The 22,324-nt window shown below is 35.0% G+C and overlaps 1 protein-coding gene across 1 annotated transcript in view; it reads left to right on the top strand.

Annotated features, from left to right (window-relative positions):
- The window catches only part of LOC135219755 (succinate--CoA ligase [ADP/GDP-forming] subunit alpha, mitochondrial-like), a 134,957-nt gene that overhangs the window by 94,583 nt on the left and 18,050 nt on the right, over window positions 1–22,324 (top strand). Inside the window, exon 5 of the mRNA XM_064256801.1 lies at window positions 1,001–1,090. Within this exon, the coding sequence (XP_064112871.1) occupies window positions 1,001–1,090 (90 nt within the window). The remainder of the gene's footprint in view (window positions 1–1,000; window positions 1,091–22,324) is intronic.

Here is a 22,324-nt window from a genome sequence, read left to right on the forward strand (position 1 = left end):
GCAGGAAACAAGTGATTACAGAACCAGTCCTAGCTGGGTAATCAAGCATTATTTTGCTTATTTTGAATGTTGATTTTACCAAATGGTGCAAAGGTGTAAGTTAACTTTAACAGTAGGTGAATATGTATCTAAATAATTAATTTTATCATAACCATTTTCATTATGGGCATTGTATGATTCAGTAGTTTTTGATGGTACATTTCAGGTTTTTAAACAAGTGTATTCATACAAACTTGTCAATCATATATTGAGTGCCCACATCCCACCCCTTCATCCAAGCCATGCCTACATGAATTGCATGGAGAGTAGTTATTATCTACCAATGGGTCCAAAGTGTTCATGTGAGTATGGTTGCTTTTCTCTGTGAGACAGTAAAGGTAATGTCTGGGGTCATTGGAGGACTATCACAGTGTGGTAGATGGGTTTGTATAAAATAAAATCTTTCTAGTGAAAACTACGTTTTGAGTAACATTTGTATTTTTCATATAGAGAAGTAGCCAGAGAAGGAATGTATATCAGAGATAGGTTATAAGTAAATCTATTGTGAAGCTGAACGTATTATAGTCTATTCTATTAGTCATAGAAATTTATTTTAGAGTAATTAATTATTAGGAAAATTTTCTTCCTTTTACCTGGTGAAACTTGAGTGGGCTGTCCCCGGTTATCGGCTGGGTGCTGATAAGTGAAAACCGCCATTAACCATAACTTGGCAATTAACGGCGACAAGTTTCGGTTAATGGCACCGATAACTGGTTAGTGGCGCTTCTGTTAAGTATGTTATGGTGTCATATAACTATTATCGGCATCTTACGGCACCGATAACCGAAACTTGGCCCGTTATGGAGCCATAAATTGCCGATTTTATGGCGCTAGACAAGGGCCATAAAACCGGATTGCCATTAACAGAGTCCGCCGATAAGCAGGGAATGCCTGTAAAAGGAAAATGTATTAATATGGATGTTGTGTTTATATTTGAAGTGGTATTGGTCTTGAATTTCAGGATCCAGACACCAAAGGAATCATACTCATTGGTGAGATTGGAGGAGGTGCTGAAGAAGCTGCAGCAGAATATCTAAAGGAGCATAACTCGGTAATTTCTTTTTTTCTGTATTGTCATCATTTTTGTTTATTCATTACAGTAATACCTCAAGTAAAGTTGTTTCAGGATAAAAGTATTTTCAGTGTTGTGGTGGTTTTCTTAGACTAAAGAGAAAAATAGAAGTAAACTTAACCTTTCTATGCTTGTGTGACAGACAGTTATAAAGGTTAAAATGCCAGAAAAATTTATAAACCATAAAAGTGCAAAATTACAGAAAAACACATTAAAATATATAGTATAAATATTCTGTTATTTACATGACATTCTGCTACAGTTTGCACTGTACAGTTGTATATACAGGTAGTATTCAAGTTATGATAATCCAATTTTATAATGGGGTTAGCAATTATTACTGATACGACAATATTTTGAAATATTTTAAAATTTCACTCGTAACGGGTGCAGGCAGATGCATACCTACTATCTGGGAGCGAGAGAGACCAAATTACATTAGCCTAACTTTATCCCATCTTCTACTTAAGTTAAAAAACAGCAAAACAGAATTATGAAAGTATTGTTTAATGTTATATTCATTGCATTAATGTGTACAGCCATGAACAACCAAATGAGAATCAACATTTTGCTAAGTGCAACCAAATTGGACAACAACATCCATTTGGCTTGTATTTCAACCATTGTACATAAGTGTTATAAATGACGTTATGTAGAATAGGACTTAATAAATTTTTATGTAGTAACTTTGTTTGCTATAGATCAAAGATCAGCAAGAAAACATACTTTTAAATTCAAACCAAGTTGTAGCTGAAGCTGAGAACACTTTTCAAGCTGCTAATGACTATTATCGTTCATTGGCAACAAGGATGAATCTTCCGTAAACTTATGCCATAAAAAACAACAGTAGCTAAAATTGAGAGAGAATAATTTTAATCAAAACTTCAGGCCTTGAAAGAACACATTCTACTGTTGTTTTCACGCTGATAAAAGATAAATAACGTAATGGTAAAGCTTGTACTACAATGAAGTCAAGTGAAAATAGCAAATGGATTCATGTAATTTTTTTACACAATAAACATGCCCACAACGCAGTCTGTTAATGAAGAAACTAATTTAGTTCACGAGACGTATTAAATTCATATTTCAACCTAAAAATATGTCGTATAACCAAAAATTACCTTGTCTCATATAAGTAAAGTATCTAGGTATTATTTTATGCTAACTAGAAGCAAGGTAATTGGCTTCGAATTGAGTTAAATACGGCAAAATAGACTCGTATGATACAATATGATAATACATACAATATTATTGGATACAGTAACGTATAACTTTTTAAAAGATTCACCGAAAAAATGCATATTCGTTATGCTTTTATTTCATGAATAAATATACGTAGCCATCAGCAACCTGACATTGCTAAATTATGACGATGTCTGTCCAAATCTTTGAGTCCATTATACTCTATCACTTGTCATAGTGTTTATTATTATTATGGCATAATACCTTGCTAAAAGACCAGGCTAAAAGATGGAGGGTAAATCCTTTGAGGACGAAACAGTGACTACACTATAAAAAATGTATTTAGTCATGAAAATAACATCAAAATACACCAATTAGTGAATATTTATCATCAGAAAAACCCGTGAATATGTGAATTTCCCGTGTACTGGGTAGATATGGTCCAAAGAAAAATTTGCGAATAGGTCAGTCCACGAATTTCATGAATGCGAATATGGGGGATTGATTGTGTAAGTATTAAGCTAACTTTAAAATGAAATTAAAGTTAGTGTAATTTCATTTAAAAGTTAGCTTAGTTATTAATAAACATATACATGTACCATTAAAATTCTCTCATCTCAGGAAAAGAGATGATTAATATTTTTATTATTTAATGTTATTTAATTTCCACATAAAAGCTTGAAATCTTATAAATTACATACAAAATTAAACCAAACACTTGCAGGGTTTCTCCTGGATTAAAAAATGTTGTGTTTGCGCATCTGTTAAATATTCATGTATAATAATTAGTTACGTTCTAATGAAAACTTAGAGCTATTGTGAATTCGCACAACTCGAATCGCATAAGCTTGAGGTATTACTGGATATGGGTATCCATTTAGAAGCATTTGTGAGTAAATTCTTTAAGGGAGTGTTATTGTATTAATTGTGAAAGGCAGTGTTATTGTAATAATTGTGAATTAATATCTGTTCATATGTGTAACAAACCTTCGGTCTTAACAATAGGATAAATCTTCTAGCACCAGCTGGAAATTGGTTAAAAAACAATCAAAGATTTTATATGCAAGGAATCCATGGCGTTTGACATCTAAGGTGGAGAGTGTTCACGACCACATGCATGACCCTCATGACGTATTTAGTCTTTCTTTGACTGCCTTGGGGAGCCTATGTTTGCTTTTGCTCTCCTTCCCAAACCAGTTTTTTGGATAGCCTGTGATTCCTTCCTGCTTTTGGTGTTTTTGGTGGCTGTGTGTGTGTGCTTCATGTGATACTAGAGATAAACAAGATTATACTTCAGATCCTTATAAACAGTATGCATTAGAACACATTTGAAGTAAAGGCCCACATCAAGCAATATGCACTGATGGATCAAAATCTTCTGCGGGAGTTGGTTGTGCTGCAGAGTCATCATGCAAAATAAGTCAGAATTCATTGCCAATTGAAGCAACTGTCTTTACTGCTGAATTAACAGCAACTGTATTGGCAATCAATCAGATAAAATTGTCAAATAATAAACTGAATACCAAATTTGTAATTATTCTGATTCAAGAAGTGCAATTGAATCTCAAAAGTTACACACATAAGAACCCTTTAGTAAGGGAAATTAAACAAATCATCAATAAATTATGTTCACGTGGGGTTAACATTGAATTCTGCTGGATTCCTGCCCATGGTGGAATCCAAGGTAATGTAAAGCAGATGAGAAGGCTAAATCTGGGATAAATTCACCAATTTTTGACAAATTGCCTGCTACAGATTATATAAACTCAGTGAAGCAGTGCATAAAGACAAAATGGCAAAATCAATGGGATAGTGAAGCAGACACCAATAAATTAAAAGTGCTTCAAGCAGAATGTAAACTCGTGGAGTTCATCAGTACAAAATAAAAAACAAGCTGAAGTAATATTAACAAGATTATGAATAGGCCATACAAGACTAACCCACGAGTATTTAATGATAACTCCACAAGGGGACATCCCTCATTGCAATGTCTGCAATACAATTTTAACAGTCAAGCATATTTTATGTGATTGCCTAATTTTAAATAGACAAAGAAATTTATATTTAGGCAATAAATCATTATCAGAAATACTATCAGTCAGATAATTTTTCTTTGTATAGAATATTAATATTTAAAAAGAAGACTAATTTGATAATAAAATTTAACATTTATACCCTACTAAAATAGTGGATTTTTGTCATTTTTATCTATTTCAGTCTTTTATAAGTTAAATTCATATTAATTCCAACCTCATCTATCAGTTAACAACCATCCTCAATTATCATTAATTTATTGTAATTCACTAACTACCATTCCATCCCATTTCATTTTGTAGACATGCATTTTATGTGCGTATTTTTTTAATAATTTCCTCCCGAATGTTTTCAGGCCAGCACTGTAAGAGTCTAGTTTGACTCATTGGGCTGGTAAATCTTAAGGGGGCCGACCGGCTAATGCCCTTTTTTAAGGACAGGACTTTGATATTCATACCACTTAATAAGGTGACTTGGGACATCTCCAAACCGCATATGATTTTCGCCTCTGACCTTCGGTTTTGTGACGCCAGGGCGATTTATCCCGAAAATAACCATTTTTCAAATTCTATCTCCTCCCTTGATATTTAATATTAAGACCTGGGATTACTACCATATATAGACCTGATGTAGACCTCCAATCGAATGGAGAGTTTTTTTTCTAAAAGTCATTTTTTTGCAAGATATGAATTTTTCAATATGGTAAAAAAATAAACCCTATAAATCAGGAGAAAAAAAATTTATAAAAAAATACGAAACAAAAATTGGAAAAAGGGCTCTATTTGATTGTTCTGTAATGTCTTTCTGAGTTATATACCAAATTCCAATGTTATAGCTTTAAAACTAAGTGAGAAGATAGATTTTGAAGGTCAATAAGTATAGTTTTGAGATACGGGCGTTCAAAGTTTTCTTTCGTATTTCTATAAAGACAATGTTAATAAATAATGATTATTATGAATGTACAGGCGGCCCTCGGTTAGCGGCAGGGGTTCCGTTCCTGGCCACCGACGCCAAGCGATTTTAAAGCCTACGGCCGCCGTACACCTTCTTTCGAAACTCTAGACCAGTCAAAGGTGCCGTAATCCCACAACGGCGCAATAAGTAAAATTATATTTATGCAGTATAGTACTATAGAATTTACTGTACAGTACATGTGGGTGTCTAGAGTATGTAAAGATATAATAAAGTTTATACAGTGTACAGGTAGCTGTAGTGTTCAGGTTACGATCATTAGTCTTACGATAGTTCGATTTTATGAGAGATCAAATTACAATGGCCTAACTTTATCCATCTTCTAGTTACATAAGTTCAATAACAGCAAAAGAGAATGGTGAAAGTATGGTTTTAACGTTATACTCGATGCGTGAACGTATACAACCATGAACAACCGAACGAGAAAACAACTTTTTTTTTTTTCTAAGTATAACCGAACTGGATAACATCTGTTTGGCTTGTATTTCGATCATCGTACTACAGTGCAACATTACCGTATTTGTTATAAATGGCGTTATGTATAGAATAGAACTGAGATATCTTAATGTAATAACTTTATTCGCTATAGATCAGAGATCAATATAGATTAAAGATCAATCGGGAAATATACCGTTAAATTTAAACCTATTATTGACTGAAGCTGAGAAAACTGTTCAAGCTGCTAATGACTATTATCGTACATCGGCAACAAGGATAAAACTGCAGTAAACGTCTGCCATCACACACAACCATAGATAAAATTGGGATAAAATCATTTTAATCAAAACTACTGTGCTTGAAAGAACACATTTTACTGTTGGTTCACGCGATATAAGATAAATAACGTAAAGTTCGTATTACGATGATATAATGGATTACGTATTGCAAACGGAATCAGGTCGTAATTTTTTACGCAATAAACATGCCGCCAACGTAATCTGTTAACGAAAAAAATAGTAGTTCATATTCACAACGAGACATATTCAATAAATATTTCCACCTAAAAACACGCTGTATAAGGAAAAATAACTTTGTTTCATATAAGTCAAGTATCTAGATATTTGTTTATGCTAACTAGAAGCAAGAGCATTCGCTCAGAATTGCGTTATGGTGAAACAGACTCGTATTCATCAGCTGATTTCAAACCACAACATTGGCCGCTCCGCGGAATACGGGCTTAAGTTTGCCGTAGTATTTTAAAATACAATAATATGAGAATACATACAATATTCTTGGATACAGTGAAATAATGTATAACTTTTTAAAGGATTTATGGAAAAGATGCATAATTAATAAAATAACACAATGCATTTTTCGGAACTGGCGGACAAGAACGAACATGAAAAAAACAACCATCCCTGACAACGTGGAGCGTAGTTACAAAGGCTGCCTTAATTTGTATCTTATTTCTGTACAAAAATGAAAATACCTTTACGCAATATATTTTCATACACATTTTAAACATAAAAGCATAAACATTTGAAAAATCGACACATCGATTGCTAAATTTGCACTTTTTTTTAACTATATTTTTGGAAGAGCGGCAGACGGCGGCAAAAAAAGTGCAAATTAGCGATCGATGTGTCGATTTTATAAATTTTTATGCTTTTATGTTTAAAATGTGTATGAAAATGTATTACAAATAGGGTATTTTTATTTCTGTGCAGAAATATGATAAAAAGGCAGCTTTTAAAACTCCCCTTCAAGTTATCGACTACGATGTGTTTTTCAAGTTCGTTCTTTTATGCCGCCGCGGCATACAAGAACGAACTTGAAAAACACATCGTAGTCGATAACTTGAAGGGGAGTTTCAAAAGCTGCCTTTTTATCATATTTCTGCACAGAAATAAAAATACCCTATTCGTAATACATTTTCATACACATTTAAAACATAAAGCATAAACATTTATAAAATCGACACATCGATCGGTAATTTGCACTTTTTTTAAATCGATATTTTCGGAAGAGCGGCAGGGCGGCTGCTTACAAGAAAGAACATGAAAAAACATCGTATTTGGTATCGTGAAGGGCAGTTTCAAAAGCTGCCTTTGTATCATATTTCTGTACAGAAATAAAAATGCCTTTCACATAATACATTTTCACACACATTTTTAAACAAAAAAAGCATGAACAATTATGAATCGACACATCCACAGCTAAATTGCACTTATGTAACTCGATATTTTCGGCATAGAACAGCGTCAGAGGCATATATTTTACCCTAATACCTACGTAATAACTCTCCATAAAATTTGTTAATATAATTTGCATAACCTTTATGGTCTGAACGGCATTTCTACATATGTATGAACTCGTTAGACAACGGCACGGCGCTAGCGGCGCTGTTAACTGAAATTTTGTGCCGTAAAGATACCTTTAAAATGCCTTATTTTTTTAATGAATATTTTTGACGACCGCTGTAAAACCGATTCGCCGTTGAGTGATTGCGCCATTAACCGTGGGCCGCCTGTATATTTCTTTTTTGTGTATTAATAAACCAAAACTATTTTATTTATCATAATTTAATCATAAATGATGATCCCTTTGCTCATATATCGCAGCCTGGGCAACATGCTTGAGGCAAGATGGGGCACTCCTTCCTACACAATTCTCTCTCTCCTTTCACTAACTCGGCTTATTACAGCGAATTTTCTTCTTCTGTATGTTAGCGAGATGTTTTCCTTGTATTTTCCTCTTTGGCATGATGAAAATTCTTCCCCGAAACAAAGATAAACAAACGTAAATGCAAGAGAATGTCAAGAGGTGAAACTCGAAGGCGTACTCTTTTTTTACAAAGACAATTTAATAAATCATGATTATTATGAATTTCATATTCCATTTTAGGTATTAAAAAACCAAAACTTTGTTATTTATCATAAATGAAGATCTCTTTGCTCAAAGATCGTAGCCTTGGGTACAGTGTGACGTGTGCTGTCAAGCAAGACGGGGGCGTTACTAAGCAACCCTCCCCTCTCTCTTCACTAACTACGCATATGTTATGATATTCTGTAATAATACTTGAGCGGGATTTTTCCTTTTTTCTTCGTCTGTATGTTAGCGAGATGTTTTCCTTGTCTTTTCCTCATTGGCATGATGAAATTCTTGCCGAAACATACATATACATACATAAAAGCAGGCGTATGTCAGAGGTGAAATGGAACGTGTAGACTACTCGAAGTCTGTGATCGCACTAAATCAGGACTGGACTTGGTAGCTGAGCCTGAAGTCTCCTTCTCGACTCGGGGAATGTCTACAGATGCCATTTCGCCCAATTTCTTTGACAATAATTATCAAAATTTACGATAATAGAGGAAATATTGCATTTTCTTGTACGGATCAATGTTTTAGGCTTATTGAGTTACGTTAACTAATTACCCTGTAACTATGAAAGTAAGAGGAATTTTGACGAAATATTTCGAATACGTATTCTCAATTGCCATATGAAGCTCCATGAATTTTTTCATGACTTTGCATTTTTCGCCCTATACCTCCATATACAGGCGGTCCCCGGGTTACGACGGTTCCGGCTTACGACGTTCCGAGGTTACGACGCTTTTTCTTAAATATTCAATGGAAAAATCCGTCCTGGGTTACGACGTTTGTTCCGAGGTTACGACGCTGACGCTTCCGACGCTCCGAGTTAACGACGCTTTTAAAAAACGCATACTATGATAAAAATCCTTTATAGTTTAGCACAGTATATTAATAAAAATAAGTTTCTGGTTAGATTACAAAAAAAATTTTGAGGTTTATGATGATTTTCGACACTTTTTATGTCATATTTTTCGATGTTTTTTAGTGACGCCTCATATGCGGAACTAGTTTCCGAGCGAATGAATACATACTAGCTTGCGGTGCGCAAAGTTTACATATAACAGTCCAAAAGCGCAAATAATGAAAAAATCATTGCTTGTTTCCAGTAATGATAACAAAACGAAGTTTCTGTTAGATTACAACGCAAATTCCCAAGTATCCAAAAGAGAGACATTATCCAGTAATTTGATCAGAGAGAGAGAGAGAGAGAGAGAGAGAGAGAGCGGGGGGGGGGGGGGGGGGGAGAGAGAGAGAGAGAGAGAGAGAGAGAGAGGCGTCTTCCGACGCTCCGAGTTAAGGACAGAGAAGTGTTCGTTTCATTAAACGGCCTCTGACTCATGCCAGTAAATGTTTTGTTGATACTAATAATATAAGCCTATTTAAAGATACGTTTACTTTAATTAGTCTATATGATACGTAAATAGTAATCAACTGTTCTTGTAGCCCTCAAGATTTGGCAAAATCGAAGTATCCAAAGAGAGACATTATCCAGTAACTAGAACCTTGACATACGAATTTAATTTGTTCCGTTACCATCGTCGTATATCAAAACAGTTGTATCTCAAAGCATTTTTTCCCATTAAAAATAATGTAATATGTATTAATCCGTTCTAGCGCTATGAAACCACACATAAACACAGTTAATTACATATAATATACACAATTTATACACAAATAAACGAGTAATAACACACATAATGATAAAATAACATAGCACTGTGATAAATGATAATAAATGTTAATAAAATCAATTAAAAAAAAAAAGAAAGGAATTTTACTTACCACAACGAAAGATGACGTAAGGCCAGCAGGGGGAGGAGGTAGGGAAGGGTGGCAGGGAACGATTTGTTCTCTTTTTATTTACGTATGTCGCTAATAAAACTACGTAATAAACACAAATGAAATAACATTGCTAAACTAATTTTTTTTTTTTTTTTAATCAGTTCGTAGTTTAGAAATAATGGTGATGCCTTTGGAAGGTTTTTATAGCTTCCTTCTACTTGATGATTGTGGATATTGTAGAAGGATTTCGACCATACTCGTTTGCCAAAATCGACGATACGAACGCCACGTTCATGCATTGCTATAATTTCATGTTTTGCTTCCATCGAAATCATTTTCTTTTGGGTTTTTTCTATCACCTGCTTTGTCTTTAGCTTTGAGACCCATGGTTAATAATAAAATAGACAAAATAACACGAAAAATAGGCGCAAATACAACAAACTAAACAACGACGTGTTAACATGCAGCACCAACAAACAAACAGACTGAACGCCATTTATCGGTCGCCTATACAACTAACACTCATCGCAAAGTCGTATCTCAAATATTTCGTTGTATATCAAAGCTTTTATTTTCGCAAATTTTCTGTTGTATCTCAAAACATTCGCATATTAGGGCAATCGTATGTCAAGGTTCCAGTGTAATTTGATCAGAGAGAGAGAGAAAGAGAGAGAGAGACGCCTTGGCGGCAACAATGGTCTCGGGGATTGACATAATGTTTATTTTCTGAACAGATAGGACAGAGAAGTGTTCGTTCACTAAACGGCCTCTGACTCATGGCAGGAACTGTTTTGTTGATACTAATATATAAGCCTATTTAAAGATATGTTTACTTTAATTAGTCTATATGATACGTAAATAGTAATCAGCTGTTCTTGTAGCCCTCAAGATTTGGCAAAAGTCACTCCAGGTTGTACATAAAACTTCAAGAATGTAGTGTCACCAGAGGATTTCAATAGTTTTTACCTTCAAGAACCAGCATTCTTTTATGAAAATAACTCCAGGTTGTACATAAAACTACAGATAACAACATGTAACCAAAGGATTACAAGTAAGTTTTTTATAACTTTTTATTAGTTTAAGACATATTTCCAAGCGTCGTTCCGGCTTACGACGATTTTCGGCTTACGACGCGTCTCAAGAACGGAACCCCCGTCGTAACCCGGGGACTGCCATAGAGGGGTTCCGGCCGGCCCCCTTAACTTTATAATAATTATAAATGATACTAGAAATTCCTCCCAAGAAATCCTGGGCTTGTCAGCACGTGTCCCAGCCTTCCAGGATTCCAGTGCTCAGGGTTCCTAGCTTCCTCCTTGGGAAGGATTCACCCCTCCTCAAGTGGACACTTCTGCTTTCCCTTCTTCGAGACTTTTCTTCTGCATCTTCATCTATTGATGCCTTGTCTCCTTCCTTTTCTTACATTGATTCAACCTTGGAAGTGTTGTTTGTTGCTGAGGGTGATATTTTGTATAATGCTCCCCCCCCCCCCCCCCCCCAACCCCCCCCAATTTTTTTTTTTTTTTTTGGGGGGGGGGGGGGGGGAAGAAGTCCCTTTGAAGAGGGAGGAGACAGTACCGTCATGTTCCTTTGTTTCAGAGACCAATTCTCACTAGATGGTGTCTGTGTGGGCCTCCTTAGGCTACGAAGGTTCCCTCCTTGGAAGGCCTGCTCCCCCAATAGTCCCCCTCCTGCTGGCCTCCATTACTTTGTGTTAAGTGTGTTGCTGCATAGCGTAGATGCCCTCTGTGTTGTTCTTGCAGACTTTGGTAGACAAACTGGACTCTGCTTTTCAAAATAGACACACCCTTGGAAATATGACCTAATACCAAGGAAGTGGGAGGTTGTATTGTGTAGATTACATATTGGCCATACGCGTTTAACTCACGGCTATCTGGTGGATGGGGAGAATGAGCCTTTCTGTGATTATTGCTTAGTTCAGCTGACCATAAGGCATTTGCTGGTTGAGTGTTCCAGTCTAGTGGAACTTAGGAATAATTTTTTAGCTTATACAGGCGGCCCTCGGTTAGCGGCAGGGGTTCCGTTCCTGGCCACCGACGCCAAGCGATTTTAAAGCCTACGGCCGCCGCACACCTTCTTTCGAAACTCTAGACCAGTCAAAGGCGCTGTAATCCCACAACGGCGCAATAAGTATAATATTTATGCAGTAAGTACTATAGAATTTACTGTACAGTACATGTGGGTGTCTAGAGTATGTAAAGATATAATAAAGTTTATACAGTGTACAGGTAGCTGTAGTGTTCAGGTTACGATCATTAGTCTTACGATAGTCCGATTTTATGAGAGATCAAATTACAATGGCCTAACTTTTTCCATCTTCTAGTTACATAAGTTCAATAACAGCAAAAGAGAATGATGAAAGTATGGTTTTAACGTTATACTCGTTGCGTGAACGTGTACATGAACAACCGAACGAGAAACGACTTTTTTTTTTTTCTTCTAAGTACAACCGAACTGGATAACATCTGTTTGGCTTGTATTTCGATCATCGTACTACAGTGCAACATTACCGTATTTGTTATAAATGGCGTTATGTATAGAATAGAACTGAGATATCTTAATGTAATTACTTTATTCGCTATAGATCAGAGATCAATATAGATTAAAGATCAATCGGGAAATATACCGTTAAATTTAAACCTAGTTATAACTGAAGCTGAGAAAACTGTTCAAGCTGCCAATGACTATTATCGTACATCGGCAACAAGGATAAAACTGCAGTAAACGTCTGCCATCACACACAACTGTAGATAACATTGGGATAAAATCATTTTAATCAAAACTACTGTGCTTGAAAGAACACATTTTACTGTTGGTTTCACGTCGTTATAAGATAAATAACGTAAAGTTCGTATTACGATGATATAAAGGATTATTGCGAACGGAATCACGTAATTTTTTACGCAATAAACATGCTGCCAACGTAATCTGTTAACGAAAAAAATAGTAGTTCACATTCACAACGAGACATATTCAATAAATATTTCCACCTAAAAACACGCTGTATAAGGAAAAATAACTTTGTCTCATATAAGTCAAGTATATAGATATTCGTTTATGCTAACTAGAAGCAAGAGCATTTGCTCAGAATTGCGTTATGGTGAAACAAACTCGTATTCATCAGGTGATTTCAAACCACAACATTGGCCGCTCCGCGGAATATGGGCTTAAGTTTGCCGTAGTATTTTAAAATACAATAATATGAGAATACATACAATATTCTTGGATACAGTGAAATAATGTATAACTTTTTAAAGGATTTATGGAAAAGATGCATAATTAATAAAATAACACAATGCATTTTTCGGAACTGGCGGACAAGAACGAAAATGAAAAACCATCCCCTGACAACGTGGAGCGTAGTTACAAAGGCTGCCTTAATTTGTATCTTATTTCTGTACAAAAATGAAAATACCTTTACGTAATATATTTTCATACACATTTTAAACATAAAAGCATAAACATCTTTACACATCGATCTGCATACATGATCGAAATCGACTAATTTGCACTCTTTTTAACTCTCTATTTTCGGAAGAGCGGCAGACGGCGGCATACAAGAACGAACTTGAAAAAAACATTGTAGTCGATAATTAACTTGAAGGGGAGTTCAAAAGCTGCCTTCTTATCATATTTGCACAGCAGAAATAAAAACCCTACCCTATTTGTAATACATTTTCATACACATTTTAAACATAAAAGCATAAACATTTGAAAAATCGACACATCGATCGCTAAATTTGCACTCTTTTTAACTCTATATTTTCGGAAGAGCGGCAGACGGCGGCATACAAGAACGAACTTGAAAAAAACATCGTAGTCGATAACTTGAAGGGGAGTTTCAAAAGCTGCCTTTTTATCATATTTCTGCACAGAAATAAAAATACCCTATTCGTAATACATTTTCATACACATTTTAAACATAAAAGCATAAACATTTATAAAATCGACACATCGATCGCTAATTTGCACTTTTTTAAAATCGATATTCTCGTAAGAGCGGCAGGCGGCGGCTTTACAAAAAGAACATGAAAAAAACATCGTATTTGATAACGTGAAGGGCAGTTTCAAAAGCTGCCTTTGTATCATAGTACAGAAATAAAAATGCCTTTCACGTAATACATTTTCATCACACATTTAAACAAAAGCATTGGAACATTTATAAATCGACACATCCATAGCTACATTTGCACTTATGTAACTCGATATTTTCGGCATAAAACAGCGTCAGAGGCATATATTTTACCCTAATACCTACGTAATAACCCTCCATAAAATTTATTAATATAATTTGCATAACCTTTATGGTCTGAACGGCATTTCTACAAATGTATGAACTCGTTAGACAACGGCGCTAGCGGCGCTATTAACTGAAATTTGTGCCGTAAAGATACCTTTAAAGTGCCTTATTTTTTTAATGAATATTTTTGACGACCGCCGTAAAACCGATTCGCCGTTGAGTGATTGTGCTGTTAACCGCGGGCCGCCTGTAGTAGTGAAGCAGGTGGTAATTATAGCACGGCAAAACTATTGGGAGAAAGCATATGTATTAATAACGTTATCTCTTTTATCAAAGAAGCTGGTCTTCTCAGATATATCTGATAGCTGTGCTGTCTTAGTATATTCCTTTTTTTTTTTTTTTTTTTTTTTTTTTTTTTTTTTTTTTTTTTTTTTTTTTTTTTTTTTTTTTTTTTTTTTTTTTTTTTACTGGTATGTGATCAGATTAATTAACCCTCTTACGCCGAAGCGGTAAAAAAAAAAAAATTGTCTCCCGTGTGCCGGAGGTGTTTCAGAGTGAGCGCTCGCGGAAGCGGAAAAAATATATTTTTCAAAAAATCACAGCGCACTTAGTTTTCAAGATTAAGAGTTCATTTTTGGCTCCTTGTTTTGTCATTGGCTGAAGTTTAGTATGCAACCATCAGAAATGAAAAAAATTATCATTATCATATATAAATAATGCGATATATGATAGCGCAAAAACGAAATTTCATATATAATTGTATTCAAATCGCGCTGTGCGCAAAACTGTTAAAGGTAACAAGTTACTGTTTTTTCGTTGTAATGTACACTAAATTGCGATCATTTTGGTATATAACACATTGTAAAACGATAAAAGTAACACAGAGAAAATATCACAAAATAATGCATGAATTCGTAACGCGCAGACGTTAACAAATATTTTTTTCAAAAATTCACCATAAATCTAAATATTGTCCTAGAGACTTCCAATTTCTTTCAAAATGAAGACAAATGATTGAATATTACTATACTGTAAGAGTATTAGCTTACAATTGCAGTTTTCGACCATATCTGATGAGTTAAAGTTGACCGAATGTCGAATTTTTTTATATGCAATTATTTTGGAAATAAGAAAAGCTACAACCTTCAAATATTTTTCGTTTTATTTTACATGAAATTGCGCACATTTTCATATATAAAACTCTATGAAATGCCTAATATGAAATGGAGCAAATATTCCGAGAATGGTACGTACGCATTTCGGAGATTTGTGGCGGAGAATCCACGTGCGGAGGGAAGGAAAGATTTTTTCTTAAATTCTCCATAAATCTAAATATTTTGCTAGAGACTTCAAATTTGTTTCAAGATGAAGATAAATGACTGAATATTACTAGACTGTAAGAGTTTTAGCTTACAATTGCGTTTTTTTGAACTTTTCGGTAGAGTCAAAGTTGACCGAATGTGGTTTTTTTTCTGTTTATGGTGATTTATATGCAAATATTTCAAAAATGAGAAAAGCTACAACCTTCAATTATTTTTTGTTGTATTCTACATGAAATTGCGCACATTTTCATATATAAAACTTTATGTAACAGCTAATTTAAAATGGTGCAAACATTACCACAATCGCACGTATGATTTTTTCGGAAGAGTTACCGCGTGGACGTAAAGAAAATGTTATTTTTTTCATAAATTCACCATAAATCGAAATATTGTGCTAGAGACTTCCAATTTGTTGCAAAATGAAGTTAAATGCTTTAATATTACTAGAATATAAGCGTTTTACCTTACAATTGCGTTTTTCGACCATTTCGGTAGAGTCAAAGTTGACCGAAGGGTGAAATTTTGGCAATTATCGTTATTTATATGAAAATATCTCAAAACTGATAAAAGCTACAATCATGAGTATTTTATTGTTGCATTCTACATAAAAATGCGCACATTTTCATATATAATACTTCATGTAACGGCTAATTTACAATGGTACAAAAATTATGTGAAAGTGACGAAATAATTTCCGAGATGTGTCGCAGATACTTTTTAGTGCGGCAAGAAAGAAATTCGCGCTTGCGCGCCTGCGTAACAATTGTAAACAAAACAACACCTTGATCCGTGAACTCCCAGCATCCCCCAAGGCGCGTGATTCAAAAGTTTTCGGCTGGTAGGCCTATAAGTATTTTTTCGCGAATTTTTAAAAAAAAACTTTTGTAAGTGGACGTAAAATACGTCCAGTCGGCACACGGGAGACAAAAAATGTCGACGTAAAATACGTCCAGTCGGCGTACGAGGGTTAACAATTCTTTTTCTTAGAATTTTATTTTATTATTTTGAAAATTAGATATATTTGTAGTTCTTTTTAAAAAACTTATTTTAAATTTTGTTTAATATATTATAAAAGTTAAAAGATCACATTTAGTATTTGGCATCTGTGACACTGGTAGTTGTGATGCCAGACAACTCACAATCAATCAATCTCTAAGAGGAAGCATCGCAGATCACCATCTTCCTCATCTTCTTCCTCCCTTCCCTGCTCTCGTGTTAGACGGAGGATTGACAACTTTGTTGCTTCGCCTTCTGGGAGCGGGGGAGATGTATTGTCTCCTTCCCGACACGGATGTGATTCTCCCCTTTACGTAAGTGGAAAAGATTCTCATGTTTGTGAGCCTGTGAAGGACGATCTTCCCCCTCTCCTCAGAAGCCTCTTCCTGGTTCTATGTCTCCTCAGCCTGTTCAAGTTCGTCATAAGGATGACAAGGCTCCGATTAAGAAGTCGAAGGTGGTGGAAGACTTTACCTATTGCCCTATCTGCTAGCTCTGCTTTCAGGGTAACGAACAAAGTTCCTCCCTGAACCAAGCTTTGGTATCAGTGACACAAGAAGCGGTTCTTCAGGCAGTACATTCCCTGTGCTTTCATGGCTAAAAGATTAACACCTTTCATTGCAAGCACAGGCTTTCTTGCCGAGTAGCAATGAAATAGCTGAATAACTCTTTCATTCCTTTGTAACATTCCAGGGATTAGAGCTGTCTTCATAGGTTGGTGTCATTTACAGGACTTTTCTCTGATCAGAATCGTGAGAGTTAGGTTCTCTCTGATTCAGTGTGAAAGACCTAGGTCCACATTCTCCCTAGTCTTTCACGTAAGTAGTATTGTTATTGTTTCTCCTCAGTTGAGATCCAACTACTGATGAGAAACTTCTGTCTTGCCATCACTAGGATTTCAGGTGTCTAGATGGCATTAGACTCATTTAGGGCACACACCCTTGCGAGAATGAACAGAGTTTTGTTTTTCAAGACCGCATCTTGTCTCCTTCTGGTATTGGTGAAGAGGATAGACGATTTGCATGGATCATCTTCAACATCACCCTTCAATAGAAGGGTATTATGTCTCGACTCCATCTCAAATGTCGTAATAACTCCGAATCATTCTGCATCTGTTTGGAGGTTTGAATCCTTCATGATCCCCTGTGCCTTGGACTTTGTATTGGATTGTCCAGATCAATCGTTACTTTGTTTAATTGACATGGTTGCTTTACCTGCGGAAGTTTGATGTTCAATTGACATGGTTGCTTTACCTGCGGAAGTTCGATATCCTCGACTTGGATATCGATAACCTGTACCTACGGAAGACTCAACAGTCTAAACTTGGATGTCGATAACCTTTCTCCAGTACATGCGGCCCTCGGTTAACGGCAGGGGTTCCGTTCCTGGCTGCCGACGCTAAGCAATTTTAAAGTCTACAGTCGCCGCACACCTTTTGGAATACTAGACCAGTCAAACGGCGCCATATCCCACAATGGCACAATAGGTAAAATTATATTTATGCAGTATAGTACTATAGAATTTACTATACAGTAGTAATGTACTACAGTACATTATAGTATTATAAATACTGTAAAGATATAATAAGGTTTTATACAGTGTACAGGTAGCTGTAGTGTTCATGTTACGATAATTCGTCTTACAATAATCTGATTTTATGGGTACCCGGACGGGATGCGGAATGCATTTTTGTCGAAGGACAAGAAGCAGAAGCCAGGAAGCCGAACAGACAGAATGCCGAACAGACATAATGACGAACAGACACAATGCTGAACAGACATTAAGTCGAACTGACAAAATGCCGAATATTACCAAGATTACGAAAGATAAATATAAGCAAAAATAATAATAGTTAAGATTTTTTTCTTCAATGAAGTTTGACTTTTCATTAATTCAATAATTACTATTTAACTGCTTGTTTAATTAACAATTGCCTAGTTTACTAATACTGCTTTGTAGTTATATATTTTTTTTTTATATTCAAATTTGACTATGGAATTTATTTTTTGCAAGTTCAACCATGGAATTCACTAAGACAGGACGTGGTGGCCGAAAATTGCTTCATAATGGATATTCATATGTTGTCGATAAAACTGTTAAAGAAACTACTTACTGGAGATGTTAGCGACGAAAAATGTGCAATGGTAGAATTAGAACGATCAGTGATACCAAACATAGACAAGCTTCAGATCATTCACATCCTCCCGACGGTGTTCATGATACCATTTTAAAAGCTTTGGATAAAATGAAGACTACAGCAGAACAAACAGAAGAGGTAACAAGCCGTGTAATAAATAATGTCTTGGAAGAACTGCTGCTCAGCATTGCTAGTTCTATACCTAAAAGAGAAACACTTGCAAGAATGGTAAGGCGAGCAAGAAAGAATGAAGAAAGTGAACGACTTGGACATGATAACCCGTGGCAAGAATTTTTGTCTTTATGAAACCACCTCTGTTACAATTTTATCGACAGTAAATAACTTGGAATTATTATCTAAAAAACAAGCATGGTTTGCCGATGGCACATTTGACTCCGCTCTTTAAGCAAACAGCTTTATACCATACATGCCATTGTTTTAAAAAGTAAAACCTTGCCATAGGTGTATTGTATTGGCAGTAACAAAGAAGAAAAAACATATGACGAAATTTTTGGATTTTTAAAAAGCAGAGGTGTTCAGGAGCTTGATTCAATAACTGTTGATTTCAAAAGAGCAACAATAAATAGCATTAAAAAGAACTTTCCTAATACAGTAGTACCTCGAGATACGAAAGGCTCTACTTACGAAAAACTCTAGATACGAAAGTCAATGCGAAAAATTTTACTGCTCTACATACGAAAAGTTTTCAAGATACGAAAGGTTGTTGCTGTAAAGTCCCGAGATTCGCCTGGACCACCGAGAACAATTTTAAAACTCCCGCGCCGCCAACTGAGTAAACTCGCCACCATCCTCCCGCTCTCCCATTGGTTCCTGATGCTAGTCACCCCATAAGGTCCTGCTCTCCTATTGGTCAGCATCTACCCCTTGTGCTTTAAGTATTCTATTGGTAAAAGGATGCTGTAAATTGAAAAACTTATTCATGCAATACATTTAATAAAAAAAAATATTAGGTGAAGATAGAATAAAGAATAGAAATGAATGGTTATTATACTGTTTGGTAGTTTCAGTAGTTGAAGAGAGATAATGAAAATTTATGGCTTACTGTGTAAAGTGATTGCTTGTCGATCGTTCGATACTCGTAAGTGCTGGATGTAAACAGACGTTTGGAAGCTTTTTTTTTGTTTGTTTATCATAGTTAATGGTTACTTAATAATTATTTGAAATGAATACATGCAATACATTTAATAAAAAAAATTGTGAATTAGATATCATAAAATATAAAATAAATCAGACTGCCAACAAATACATATTTTTTAGAATTCTTCTTCTGTTTTATTATTACGTTATGTATACGTATGTTTCATTATAGCTGTCAGTAACTCGGTATGTCCATTAGGTAAAGAAAGAATAAAGAATGAAATGAATGGTTATTATACTGTTTGGTAGTTTCATTAGTTGAAGAGAGATACTAATGACAATTTATGGCTTACTGTGTGCTAGGAAAAATGATTGCTTGGCGCTCGTTCGATACTCGTAACACGGGTAAGAGCTGAATGTAAACAATCGATTGGAAGGTTTGTTTTTTGTTTGTTTGTGTATTATAGTTAATGATTAATTAATAATTATTTGAAATGAGTACATACTGATTATTTATACATTTTATTGGCATATTCTAAGCTTTTAGCTCTTAGGTTTAGATATCAGAATCATTGACTAGGCTACAGTAGCAACCGCTAACATAGGCTAGGCTTATTGTTAAGGGACATATGCTAAATTCCTAATATATGCAGTAAAAATGGGGTTGAACATTACATGCAGTTGAATATTACTCAAGTATGTACAGTATTTTGCCTTTTTGGAGTCATATTTCTTCCGTCGGATCGGCGTTGTAACCCTAGAACATGTGTTTTAGGCCTGGAAATATAATTTACTGGTGTGTTTTTGGAGGGCTTGGAACGGATTAGCCATTTTACATGTAAAATGTGTTCCAAGATACGAAAAACTCATAATACGAAGGCCGCCTCGGAACGGATTAATTTCGTATCTCGAGGTACCACTGTACATCTATATCAGGTTGTTTCTTTCATTTCGGCCAATGTTTATGGCGGAATATCCAGTCTTGTGGTCTACAGCAGTGGTATGTTGAACCCAGTAATGCTATTTTCATCAAGCAGTTACAAGCACTTGCTTTCGTCCCACCTGCAGATGTACTACATGATTTATTTGACGAATTGGTGAATTCTTTAGATGCTGAAACTGATGAATTACTAAGTGATTTTTTGGTTTACTTCGAAAGTACGGGGTTAGGGATAATCCAGCGAGGTCGAAGGAGGAAACCATTGTTTGATGTTGATTTGTGGTCTGTTCACACTAGAGTTAATGATAATTTACCGAGAACAAACAATTCCCTTGAAGGCTGGCATCAGGCTTTTAAAAAGAGAATTAATGTAACCCATCCAACACTCACCAAATTACTAAAGGTTATCAGAAATGAACAAGCATGTAATGAAAATCTAATTGAGCAGGCTTCTGCAGGGATTGATATATCATGACCTAACAAGAAATATGATGCCATTAACGATAAAATAAAATCCATATTTTGTTCTTATGATAAGGACGAAGGATTAGCGTTTCTCGATCTCTGGCTCACAATTTTTAAGTATTTTACTTTTAAAAACATTGTCGAAATAAAATAATTATCAAGCATTTTACTTTTATTTTGCTCCTTTGGCTTTTGTTTTCTAACAACTGAAGAAAAAAAACTATTATTGTTTTTTTCTTCTAGTCAAATTTGAATAAAGAAAAAAAATATATAACTACAAAGCAGTGTTAGTAAACTAGGTAATTGTTAATTAAACAAGGAGTTAAATAGTAATTATCGAATTAGTGAAAAGTTATCTATATCTCTCAGCAAATGTTATCATCCTATTATTATTTTTGCTTATATTTATCTTTCGTAATCTTTGCAATATTCGGCATTTTGTCCGTTCGACTTAATGTCTATTTGGCATTGTGTCTGTTCGGCATTATGTCTGTTCGGCTTTCTGTCCATTCGGCTTCCTGGCTTCTGCTTCTTGTCCTTCGACAAAAATGCATTCGGCATCCCGTCCGTGCACGGATTTTATGAGAGACCAAATTACAATAGCCTAACTTTATCCCATCTTCTAGTTACATAAGTTCAAAAATAGCAAAAGAGAATGATGAAAGTATGGTTTTAGCGTTATACTCCTTGCGTAAACGTGTACAGCCATGAACAACTGAATGAGAAACAATTTTTTTTTTCTAAGTACTACAACCGAATTGGATAACAATATCCGTTTGGTTTGTATTTCAATCATCGTACTATAGTACACCACATATTACCATAGATGCTATAAATGACGTTATGTAGAATAGGACTGAGATATTTTAATGTAATAACTTTATTTGCAATAGATCATAATAACTTTATTTGCAATAGATCAAATATCTATATAGATCAAAGATCAATAGGGAAATATACTGTTAAATTTAAACCTATTTATAGCTCAGAAAACTGTTCAAGCTGCTAATGACCATTATTGTTCATCGGCAACAAGGATAAAACTCCAGTAAACGTATGCCATCAATCACAACCGTGTATAAAATAGGGATAAAATTATTTTAATCAAAACTACGTACTGTGCTTGAAAGAACACATTTTACTGTTGGTTTCACGCCGATAAAAGATAAATAATGTAAAGTTCGTATTACGATGATATAAAGAAAAATTGCGA

This window comes from Macrobrachium nipponense, chromosome 1 (genome assembly GCF_015104395.2).
Source record: "Macrobrachium nipponense isolate FS-2020 chromosome 1, ASM1510439v2, whole genome shotgun sequence".
NCBI lineage: Eukaryota > Metazoa > Arthropoda > Malacostraca > Decapoda > Palaemonidae > Macrobrachium > Macrobrachium nipponense.